General features: G+C 32.4%; 1 protein-coding gene across 1 annotated transcript in view; it reads right to left on the reverse strand.

The window, feature by feature from the left end:
• LOC143244138 (flotillin-2-like) overlaps positions 1 to 8521 on the reverse strand; it is a 34158-nt gene extending 25637 nt beyond the window's left edge. Inside the window, 1 exon segment of the mRNA XM_076488269.1 lies at positions 8028 to 8521. Coding sequence (XP_076344384.1) covers positions 8028 to 8076 — 49 coding nt within the window. The 5' untranslated portion in view covers positions 8077 to 8521.
• Between the last annotated feature and the right edge of the window lie 5129 nt (positions 8522 to 13650).

A 13650-nucleotide genomic window follows, 5' to 3' on the forward strand; every position in this document is an offset into this window, starting at 1 on the left:
TCACGTTGTCCAAAAATAACAGAATGAAGACAATTACCGCTCTGTGAAGTAACCGCGGCTATAGTTATTGGCGTCACTGTTTTTAATTTATCCTTTCACTATCAACATATTACGATTAAATTAAATGAATCACTTGTAATAATTTTCGATTTCTGTAAAGTATAATGTATCTGAGATACGTAATATGTTTAATGACGTCACGATTTTCAGTTTACGTGACATGAATTATGACGTTTTTCTTAATTGTATTTAGTAATTTTTTATAACAGGCCGCTTAAAAATATTGAAAAGTTCATCGTGTCTTGAAATTTTTATAGACGAGATTGCTATGTTTAGATATACTACAATACCAGCTTTTATAATTATGTACAAGTTAACATAACATGTTTGTTTACATTTAGTCTACGTTAGTCAGTAATGGGCATGCGCAGTACTGTGGACGCGCGTGGTTGAGCAACTAATACTTCTGCGTGTAAATAGGTCATATATAAACTATAAAATAATATGAACTTTCAAACTATTCCCATCCTAAAACTTACATTTTAAAAAGTATAGAATTTTTGGTTACTCTGTTTATAGTATTCCATTTCTGGTGTAAAACAAAAATGTGTCAAAACCTGATTATACATGAAACAATGTAGTTATTATAACAACGGGAACTTCTGTGATTACTATTCAAAAAGGATATCTTACCAAATCACACTTAGACTACTAATTATATAAAACAAATATCTGTTTAATACAGACCAGATCTTTGTCTTCCTAGATGGAGGTGTGTAAGAATAAAATATAATCTGTTTAATACAGACCGGATCTTTGTCTTCCTAGATGGAGGTAGTGTAAGAATAAAATATAATCTGTTTAATACAGACCGGATATTTGTCTTCCTAGATGGAGGTAGTGTAAGAATAAAATATAATCTGTTTAATACAGACCGGATATTTGTCTTCCTAGATGGAGGTAGTGTAAGAATAAAATATAATCTGTTTAATACAGACCGGATCTTTGTCTTCCTAGATGGAGGTAGTGTAAGAATAAAATATAATCTGTTTAATACAGACCAGATCTTTGTCTTCCTAGATGGAGGTAGTGTAAGAATAAAATATAATCTGTTTAATACAGACCGGATCTTTGTCTTCCTAGATGGAGGTAGTGTAAGAATAAAATATAATCAGCAATCGTATTGATTACCGATGAAACTTTATTTGTTGTTAAGCTACACAATGGTAAATCTGTAAAGTGACCACCACGAGTATCGAAACCTGGTTACAGCATCATAAGCCTTCAAACACACTGATAAACCTCTATTAAAGGAATGTTTATTATTATTTAGTTATTACAACACAAGTTAATAGTCTACACTAAGACTACCAAATCTACGTCAATTTAATAAATATCTGTTATCTACTAGTATTCCTGACCAAGGCGCAGCACCCGTGTAGACTATGGTATGTATTTTGATAACAATGTAGGACGAACCAAACTACACTCCAAGTAATTAAAAGAAAAAATATTTTTACTGATGTTTCACCTTCGTAACTTTCTGCTGTACTTCAATTACCAATACGTGTTTCTTGGGTTCCAAACCGCAACGTTTTCGATAGCAGATGTTGCTGCTATTGGCCTTATATAAAGTTAGCTAACAAGCCTACAATGTGCATCCCGTCAACTATTTACACAAACTTAGTAACCTACCTACCCTAAGAAACAGGCTAACCAAATTAGCACATAAATATTACAAGAAATCAGAACACAAAAATTAATCAATTGCATCATTACGCAAAATAACAAGTATCCCCCCACGAAACACATCTCACCATAAAATGTATTTCAACAAACACAAATCACTTAACATGCCCAATAACACATACATGACCTCCAAAACATCTTAAAAACAAACACTAAACAAATTGTTATGTATTAATCTTCAGTAATATGTCTTTTTTTTTCAGCTTCGGGCACAGGACAGGTAGATTATTCGGCGCCTGTCCTGTTTTATCGGAGTACTCCCGTTTCCTCCCCACAGTAAATTCTTAGGCTCTTGGACTTATTAATTCCAGCCGTGGCGTTGGATCCCAAGAACCCAGCCACACCATGATCCTGATCATGGGCCGTTTGAGAGGAGAATAATTTAAGAAGTGTTTCATATAACACCTCCTGCCTTGTTTCTTCTCGGTCTTCCTTCATTGGTCAAACCATAGACCATCACAACCAACGACATGCCGTCGGCCCTGCTGATCTTCACTCTGCCACCCTGAACCGACCAGACGGTTCAAGCTTTGTCAAAACTAATCAAATAACTCATGGTAAGACACAACTAACAAAAACTTCCGAAACAAACATAAACCAACACAAAACATGAAAATAATAACTAACCTAAATCGCAAGTGGGGAAAAAGGAGATACCGACATCTTCGCCCCCAAATTGGAAAGGCGACTTTCCTTTAAAACTTAATACCATATCATAGCGTAGTGATCAACTCAAAATTCCAAGGATGGGGTTGGAAAGGAAAGAACGTCCCTGAACACCCCAGTGGGGGAGAGAATTCCCCAGTTTCTCTCTCTTCAAACTAAGCCCCTGCCACAAACGTGTACAATACGTATCTACTACCATTCCCACATTAATATAATCTTTACCTTTCTATTCGCATACTACAATAGAAGTTATACATTAATAAAATACTAAGAGAATGAAAAGGTAGATGTGTCACAGAGTAAACAAGTAATTGAGTCCCTTTAGAAAACAATCGTACAAGAAGCCAGTAACACTTGTTTAATGGTACCAGACAGAAATCGATCAGTAGAACGCCTCCTTGCGGGTACAAACATCGTTAAAGTTACGTTATTTATTACAAAAGTTTACTTCATGTCTGCTGTTCTGAAGACATAAAATCACATTATACATAACTAACAAAAATCATAAAAACTAACCAAATACATGTAGTGAAACCTGTCGCTAGTAATTTATTTAAAAAAAAAACGGGTCATTGGGATCGTTTTTTGTGAAGGAGTCTAAAACGTACCTCTGGATATATTGAGAGGAGGGGAAGGGGGGTATACAAGTTATCTACAGTACTTTAAACATAAAAAACTCTTGTTATTCAAAAATATTAATAACTAATTACATTAAATACATATAATTTTGATAAATATATTTGTTTACCACTCACAATGTCAGTAAACGTGCACCAGCTGTCTTCTAATTTGACACTGAATTTATTCTAGAACTAATGCAACATTCTGTATATTATAATATTTTGTTGATGGTGTATCAACATCTTCTCTGGATACTTTTGTTTATATCCCACATTCTAATATGTATAAAAACATATATTTACAATGACAAATTTAATGGTTTGGTTACGTCCAGTTCATGAACACAAAAAATGAACCAGTACTTTATACCAAAAAAAAAAAAAAAGGACAAAAAGTGTAGAAAATTATCTTACTTGTATAGCTAACATTTAACAATTTGTTTACCATAAAATAATTATCTCTGAAACATCACATTGTAATTTTAGTAAGAAATATCAAAATAATTCAGTTCAAGAAATGTGAAAATAACAAACTGTAAAACTATGATTATGTTAGAAATGATTGTCCTATTATTAATGTGTCCTACATAATTTTGTAAATTTTTCATACCAACTGTTCAACAGTATTTGTCTTTAAGTAGTTAATATTCTTTTAAAATCCTTGTATTTGTAGACAAACAAAATGTTTCTCAAATCTATTATATATATAAACTTCACCATGTTTTTCTAGTATTAGAATGGATTAATTCATTTTTTGCTGGCCTTATTTGAATCAAACTTACCTCAGTAAGTATGAACCATATGCCAAATATAATAACATAAAACCCAACAGGCCAAGTTTGTCATCATCAAGAAACAGCATAAAACCATTTCCATGTCTCATATAACATGTCAAGAGTCAAACTAATCCACAGAAGAGTCTTGAGAGAGATGAGTTCAAATAAGCATGTTTTACCTATATTCATGTATTTCTAGTCATCCAACAACATAAGCCAGAACTACCATAATAACTCCAAAGGCCATAAGACAAAGAGTAAACACAAGGAGTGGAGGCTGTGTGATAGTTAAGCCTCTGAAGTTTTGGAAAGGATGATAAACCATTGTGTCTTCATGTATTTCTAGTCATTCTCTTGTTATATTGATGTGAATTTTGATCAACAGAAATTCCTTTTGAGTTGGTTTTGTTTAATACACTGCTAAAGCCAATTTTAAACTTCCAATGACAGTAGCCTTTGTGTTCCTTCACTCCAGTTGGTCTCATTAGACCAGTGTAAGCAGTATAAAAACAAGGAATAAAAAAAAATACTACATTCATAGTTGGCTTTTATCTTATTTTTCTCTTAATCCAGCTTATTTAAAAGTTTGTTCATTGGTTTAAAATCATTCCATTTTAAAATGATGCCTATTTTGTTTGATATGAAGTGGTAGAAGGTATCATTTGACAAGAGCCTTCAATTTATCTTTAGTTATTTGGTTCTCTTTCTTATAGTAATCTACTTTTGAGTTACCATTGTTTTAAGCCTCAAATGGCTGATTATGTTGATATTTTTAAAAAACTACCCCTTCCCTCTATGAAACCAAAACTAAAACCAACAATCTACATCTTGTCAAGCTTGTAACTTAAAGTAAGAACAAGTTAACAGCAAGGGTCAATTTCATAAATACATTATAACACTGTGACTTTTGAAACATAGCAAAAAATTAATATAAAAGATCTTGTTTCTTTACACCCCCTAATTTACACTAATGAGACCCAAGTACAGAAGTTACACCTTGGTGTTAAAATTTATTCCTCAAATCAACATTAGTTGTCAATGCAAGGAGCAACATTTCTGATAATGACCTTCACCATAAGTTTGTTTAAAAATTAAACAGTAATGGATTACTATCATATTTTAATTATGAATAACTTTGATAGGTTAAATTATATTCTGTCACCATGTTTGTTTTTATATGTCATGTATTATCAAAATATTTTCATACAATACAAAAGATGTGTAAAACTTTTGATTACTTTTACATGTTCTTAAAACCCAGAAACACCTTGAAATACATCAATTTTTAGTCTGATTTGGAATTCTTCTATTCATATAATAAAAACAATATGTGCCCATAACCACTTCTCACTAGCAATTAGTTTAAATAAGTATGTTTTCTCTAAGTCTATTGTAAATCAAGATAACCATGACAAACATTTCTTAAATTACAAAAAACAGAAACAAAATTATTGAAAAGGGAAGTAAGATTATTAAAAGACAGAAAACTTTATGACATTTCTAAGTATGTACCAGATTCTGTATATGCAAGTTAGAGTTCAATTTATTCCAGCAGAACATTACACTCTTTTATGATTGGCTATTGTATCCCATGTAAGTAGCAAAACCAATCACAATATTCTCAAAATACAAAAAGTTTCTGTACCACTTGTACAGTTTTCTTATAAAAATACAATTTTTGTAGTAACTGATAGATACTTGAATATTTCCTATTTACACTGCACAACATTGCTAATGACAAAATTTCAAAGAAAAACAAAGGCTGTTTCTTTACCAGTTCATCAGTGGTGAGTTTCACACGTTGCCCATCTTGAATAATTTTATGTTACAACACTTGTTGTAAAGAATAGTTTTCTATTACAGAACAGTAATAGAATAATTGTTTATTACTTTCATTATCTCACCAGCTAACTTTTACAATTATTTTACAGTTTTGTGCATGTAACTGCAGAGGCATAATTCCTAAAAAAATTACAGTGTAACTACTTTGGTACCAAAATCAACTCGGTGTCTTATGTTTATACCAATGATTTACTAACATATACTAAAAATCAAACCATGATGTGTTTATACAGTTTATAGTTAATCAAATCTACTGTCTGTAGCAAAACATATGTCATGCCCTTTATACAATATTTATTTTATCAATGTTCCCTGTGCTGAGATACACACTGCTATATCTTTTGTTTCCTAATGCACAAGCTTACAACTATGACAAATTATATATTGTAATCTATAAATTAAGATTTTTTTCCATGTTATGGCTTATTAACAACAGTGACAATTTGTGCCAATCTGATCAATTGATTACATATTCTTTGACCAAACAACTTATCAAATAATCTAAAACCTGTTTTAAATACCATAGTACCCAATGTTTTTTAATTATTTTTTAAGACCCAGTCTCCCCATCTTTTTATGGGAAATTCTTGGAATAATTACACTCCTATCAACAGACTACAAAATCATACTGTGTCAAATTCTAACAATAAACTGTAATCCAATATTTATCTCTTTAACATACTTTATTAAAATTGTACATACATACATATTATATATATATAATGCTGCATTCATTTAGTGGATCCCTACTACAACCTTTATATGTGAACAATGCCATAATTTAAAGAACTGAGAAGTGAAAGCAAAGGAGAATGTATTATTTACCCACAATACCTCTGCTATATCCAGTGCTAATGAGTGTTTTTTCCAAGGCTCATCATGTTTGGATGCAGTAGATATTGTAATGGTTTAGACCCAACATATCTTTGATTTTCAAGAACAGCAAATTTGTGGTGTAAACAAGATTAAGTGAATTATAATTATCTCCAAAATCATTTTAAATATTTATATATACGATTAATAGGATATGAATTAATAACTTTTTTAATTTTAGCCCTGTTTATTTATTTAATTATTATTACTGTCTTTATTTGAATGATATTTTACTATCATTCACAAGTACTAAATGTTATTTTATGCTTTATTATAAGTCAATAGCTTAAGATTTTTTTCAAAACTTTCTATATAACTTTGTACTATTAATAAAACAATCATCTCTTATAAAGAATTTTGTCTCCATTATGATCTTAATCTCAACTAGTTTGGGGATTGAGCAGTATTTTAGTAAGCCACTCAGGACGTGTACTCTTATTTATTTACAATACACAATATCAAAATGGTGGCACTGTGTGTTAGAAGACTGAAGACAAACCATAAAATAACTTGTCACTTTAAATACAAAAAAAAAAATATTTTACCATATTTATCATTCTTTGGCCATTGTTTTACTGAACTCATTTTGTAGAGATGAGTTTTTCCAGAATTTTAGTAAAAAGCACAATTTGCTGAGACTTGGACATTATTACAAATATTTTATATGTCTTTACTTTCCAGAGGGAATTATTTGTTTCTTTGTAAAATTCTTAACAATAAACTATCAAGATCCTGATATCTCGTACACTGCACTACTGTTATTAAAAGTGTCAACCATAAAACACAATTGTCAGTCAATAATCCCAAGTTTAAGTCTGTCAAAGAGAACCTTTTACAAAGTTATTAGAGTTCAGAATGGTTGATAATGCTGTGCTTTACTTACTTACATATTGCCTTATATTGTTATTTATTTATGAAATCCAATTTCTTAAGTATACTAGCTAAATAATCATGATTTTGAATTTTGTAACACCAAGATATGCTAAACCATATGTGCATGGCTTGTATACAATTGCATATGAAACAATATGCATGAGTTTCAAGTTACCTTTCACTTAAACTGTTTAATTTAACGGTTTAGCTGGTATAATTCATGGGTTCCAAGGTCGCAACTAAAATTTTAAAAGTTCTTATATACAGTATAAAACAAAATATTTTGAATAATTTAACAACTGTATCATAAATTATTTTTACTTTATTACCCTCTATAGAGTATGTAAAAACTTTCAAAATCCAAGATTTATTGTGGAACTATTACAATAAAATGACTTAGCTGTAATACAAGGTCTACTTTATTACTATTAACAGTATTATATTAGTCACACTCTGTTAATATTACATAATTATTAATTATCCATACTGTCAGCTTGTACTCTAGAATGCAACATTTAACAGCAGTCTTTATATTTACATAATAATCTGGCTAACCAAGTACTGGAATGTCTTAATGCTTGCACACGATTACGAAATAACATTTCCAAGTATAAGAAATTCTAAATACCTGAAACAATAAGAGCTTCGTTTGGTCCAACAGTGTGAATGTTGCCCATTTTGTTTTTTCAAAATATTAAAAAAATAAACTAAGATATAATAGGATCTACACCAATGTCGAAAAACTGGTACAAACTCTTACTCTTAATTAAAATTTAGAAGAGCAAAAACATTATTCGATAAGCTAACGCCTTGCGAAGTTACGTTAGGTTATGCTCCACCAACGTTAATAACAGTCGCTAAGACTTTCGTGGATACAAATCGCCAATCAGAAAATTAGATGCAATTCATTTTCATCCGCAACGTCTAGGTTCAGTTATTTGTTATTTTCTTCTATCTTATAAGTTAATACCTTTCACCGTAATCATTTTCTTTTTTAAATAAACACTTTTCGTAATATACGAAGCACACGCCCCGAAATATTTTAATTCAAGGCTACAGTTAGCCTATCACTTCTTCTACTCTACGCAGCGTCCTTATCAACCTGAAATACCACCAGTAGATGGCACTACAACAAACTGATTCATATGGGACTGTTAATTTCTACATTTCTAAAGTGTTTGTGTTTTCTTATTGCGAAGCCACATTGGGCCATCTGCTGGACCCACCGAGGGAATCGAACCCTTATTTTAGCGTTGCAAATCCGTAGACTTACCACTGTACTAGCGGGGGGCACACTTCTAAAGAGAAAGAACATAAATTATATTTGTTTCTTTGTAATTAAGCCCAAAGTAACACAATGGGATATGTGTACTCTGTCTCCCGCAGGTATCGAAACCCAGTTTATTGAGCTGTGATTCCACAGACATACCGCTCTGCCATGGGTTGGATGAAATAAATTACGCAGGTTGCTTTTTGCGAACAAGATTAACTTGTTTCTTAACACTGTAAATTTTTGGGGCATATTTTAATGCAAAAACAAAGAGAGAGATTAAAAAAATTTAAGCTTTAAATATTCACATGTTTCATACAAACAATAAAATCAGAATATAGTCCTAATAGATTTATTTGTCATCCAATCAATGGGGTTACGAATTACAAAATACAAAAAAAAAAGAATAATTCATTTCAGGCAATTTTTCAGAATATAAATTTTCTAATAAATAACGTGTTTAGTAAGTTGGATCCTTCGTTCTAATTGTAAGCATGTTATAGATAGATTTTTACTTTCGTCATTATTCTTTCTACTCATTCTGGCAGTGGCCACCCACTACAAGGTGTAGCCATCTGTCACAGACATTGAATTCTGTTTATCTGCGGCTTTCCTCGTCTTTATGACGCCCTCTTTCTCTTTTTGGACTGCTATTCTGTAATTATTTTTGTCCATCTGTTGTCTTTAATCGAGAGATGTGTCCGGCTTATTTCCATTTTGATTCTGGAGTGCAGTTGGAGATGTCTTTTATCTCAGTATTTCTTCTGATCTCTGAGCCCAGAATGTTCCCTGGAACTTCATCTTTATCATCTTTCTTTCCATTGATCTTTGAGTTGTTTGCAGTCTTGATTTAAACTGTATAATGAGTGTCCAAGATTGGTAAAACACATTGGTAAAATATTATTCTTTTGAGGGTCGGTAGTTTTCCGTTTGAAAAAAATCTCTCGGTACTTCATCTCCAGCCAACTCTTATTATTATACTTATTTCCACTTTTGTTGTATTTTTTATCTACGTTCTTTGTTCGAGGCATTTGTAAGTGCTCACTCTCTCAACAATTTCATTTTTTAATTTGATTTCACTGTTGTCATTTACGTTTGTCATGTACTTTGTTTTCCCCTTACGTATTTTAAGGCCGATCCTTGTGCTTTCTTCATTCAGCGTGAGGAATTGATGTTCCATTTATTGTACGTCTCCTAAATAAAGCCACATCACAAATCTATAAGATTTTCTCCGTCTATATTGATGTCATGTTCCTCTAGCTTTGATTTTTTAAAAACTTCCTGTAATGTTGTTGTAAGTAGCTTAGGAGATATAAGGTCTCCTTGTTTTAGGCCTCTGCCAATCAATGAATCGTATAATTCTTGATAGTCCACGTGGATTCTTATTGTTACTTCAGTAATGGTGTCTTTATGAATGTGTGTGTATATATATATATATATATATATATATAGGATGTTGCTTGCAAGCTGTCTTCCCTCAGTAGTTAAAAAACAGGGACAGTAGCAAAAAATCTTAGAAGTTTTGTTTTTGAATTTTTACCAAAGTACACACGAGGGCTATTTGCGCTAGCCGTCCCTAATTTAGCAGTGTAAAATTAGAAGGAAGGCAGCTAGTGATCACCGCCTACCGCCAACTCTTGGGCTACTCTTTTATCAACAAACAGTGGGATTGATTGCACTTTATAGCACCCTCACGACTGAAATGGCGAACATGTTTGGTGGGACGGGGGATTTGAACCTGTTACTATTGTTGTAAAACAAGTGAATAAAGCAGGTTGTGTTAATAACGTTACTATTGTAGTAAACCAAGTAAAGGAAGCAGGTTGTGTTAATAACGTTACTATTGTAGTAAACCAAGTAAAGGGAGCAGGTTGCGTTAATAACGTTACTATTGTAGTAAACCAAGTAAAGAAAGCAGGTTGTGTTAATAACGTTACTATTGTAGTAAACCAAGTAAAGAAAACAGGTTGTATTAATAACGGTACTACTGTAGAAAACCACAGTTCATGTTTAAAAGCTATGTTCGCCCTTCCTACTCAGAAAACAATTTATTCGTCAATTAATTTTCAGTTTTACCTGGCGACTTTACTGTCTGTGTTTTCATGGTATTGTCTGGTTCTTTCGTAGTCCGTAACAATGCTACGAGCAGCGTTTTACGAAAACTTGTTTGCTTGTTTTTTGTTGTTGTTATATTCTAGTTACACAGTAAAGACATGAATATCGGTAATAACATACTTAAGTTTTCCACGTTATTAACCTAGTTTCAAACGTTGTCTTGTTGCTTCTATAGTATTCCAGTTGCCGAGAATCGACAATAATAATTTTTATTTAGAGACGTTATTGTTAAACGTTTTTATTTAATATAATTAAAGTAATTATTTCCATTGTTTAGAGTTTGAATTTTCTCGGAAGTCGTTTAAATGTATTTTGAAATTTTGACAAGTTTTTACTAAAGTGAGATTCTATTAATATCTCTGTTACCAAAGTAGCTGTTGTTGTTTTTAATAACGTTTAAATAGCTCCTTTTAGTTTGTTTATATATTTGTTTCTGAACTAAATACAAGTGCTGATCTGTTGACTGCTGTTTACTTAATGCTTTTCATAATACAAAATATGATGTCCCTGATTAACAGTGCTTAGCGTGGTCAGACGTTGAACTTGAGTACGCTGTAAGAGTGACAGTCAAATCCTGTTATTCGATCTGGCAAATATGTAGTGTTTTCCAGCTGCACTCTCTCTAATGTGTTACTTGAAAAGAGAGAGACCAACGCTTCGACTGCCCTCCTATAGTTTTAACGCGATTTCTCAAGACTATAGTGAGACCCGCCACGACACGACTCGGCTATTACTGTCTAGTACCTCCAGCAGACCTGATGAGTTCTGGTATTAGGCAAGAAGCTTCGTCTGCACTGGATATAGCAGATAACGTGTAATTTAGCTATTATTACATTCCTTATTTTTTTAATTCGTATTTTCTGAACGCAGGTGTTTTAAGATTGTATTTTGTGAGGTCATTGCATTATTTGCGCTTTTTGTTGAAGATAGCCACGGGTTTCTTAAGATTATAGTACGTGCGCTCATTGTGTAATTTCTGTTGTTTTATAAAATCGTGTTTCGTTAGTTTGTAGTTAGTGTTCTTTGTTTAAAACGATTATACACAAACTGTACAAAATGACACTCGTTTCGATATAACAAGCATGTCATTATCAAGGACATCACAATGAACTGATAAAGCTATAGATGATATTACATCTGACAGATATGTAATTTTGACGAGAGTAGCACAGTTATAACTATCCTACAACACACCAGGTGACAGGTTAGGTGTACAATGTATTGGCTGAACTGTAGCTGGAATATTTCTAGAAAGACTTACGTCATATCCCAAAATGACACAAAAGTGGTTTTGAAATAAACGGAAAACACCAAATTCAGGAGGAAAACCAATATCATAATACTTTAAAGACCATATGGCGGCGTTCCTCTCAACAAAATATTGGAGTGGCATGGATAAAGGAATGTGTGGTGTGCAAACACCGATTCATTCAACACATGACTTCTCACGTGTAGCTAACACTTAATTAAGTTTTATCACCGTAGCAGTAAAAGTGTATAAAAATGTCTGGAATTAAATTAGAAGCTATCATAACATTGTTGAACAAATGTTTAAGTTTTCGGGTGAATGATGGCGCTGGCACGATCTTTTTATTTATTAGTGAACCGCATTGAAAACAATGATGTATAGGAATATTTCTTCACTTTTTTTGGGCTCAGAGTCAAACCCGAGTCCTCCCACAAGCAAGATGAATACCTTATTAACTGATTTAAAGAATAAACTTCCAAGTAAAGCACATTTCAAGAGGGTAAACTGCGAGAGATGTTAACTATATTGATTTTATTAAACAAGTGGTCTCGTGAACTTATAATTTTTTCTTGTCATTTTAAACTAGTTTCGCCTCATGGTGGCTCATATATGAATAGTATCGTTAGATTGCAACATAACTTAAACTTGAATTAATTTATATATTTAAACAAAGCTGGGCAATGGGCTTTCAGCATTGTGCCACCACAATAATCGAACTTCATTTTATAGCGGTATATGTCCTTGATATATTTTCTGTTAGTCATGAAAGTGATTCTATACTCCGTAACTCTTCCTCCTTCTCCTATATATCAAAGTAAGTATGAAGACGTATAATGCTGGTACCCCATGATATTTCATGTGTAGCTGTGTGCTTAAAATCAAAAAATTCTTTAAAATAACAGTTTAAACACCGAATTCTGACAAAGCTATAAAAACAGGCAGGCCAAAAATTTGTGATAAAGCTTAAGATAACCAGAGATTTTTTTGTTTTTGTTTTTTTACATTCCTTTTAATTTGCTCACTTTGGATTCATAAACAGAGGTATGTAAAAGTAACATTTCAGATCCGTCTTTTCTCTATGATAGGTTATTGCCCAATAGTTCTTTTGGGTAATGCTAGAACTCTCTTTTTGTTTGTTATGCCCCCGCTAGTACAGCGGTATGTCTCCGGATTTACAATGCTAAAATCAGGGGTTCGATTCCCCTCGGTGGGTTCAGAAGATAGCCTGATGTTGCTTTGCTATAAGAAAAACACACACTGTTTGTTACAAACAAACCCAGTAAATATCAAAATAACCTTTACAGCATGAAACACGATCGTCAACTGCTTGATGGACGAACAGCAACACAAAAACGAAACCATTTCATTAGCCGGTTTTGGTATGGGTGTGTGGAGAAGATAATAACCCCACTCCCGATATCACACGTGTCTTGAAGTAGATTATCAAAGAAAGGTTTCACTTTTTAAACAAGCCTGAACTCGCCCGATTTAAGATTATATATAGTTCAATAAAATGCCGCTGGCGTTTTGAAGTGGTTATTGAGTTTGTTCACATCTAAATGACACATCTTATGCGTTCAATATGGCCGCCTCTTCGCGACGAAATATTAACTCACC

This window comes from Tachypleus tridentatus, chromosome 2, assembly GCF_004210375.1.
Source record: "Tachypleus tridentatus isolate NWPU-2018 chromosome 2, ASM421037v1, whole genome shotgun sequence".
NCBI lineage: Eukaryota > Metazoa > Arthropoda > Merostomata > Xiphosura > Limulidae > Tachypleus > Tachypleus tridentatus.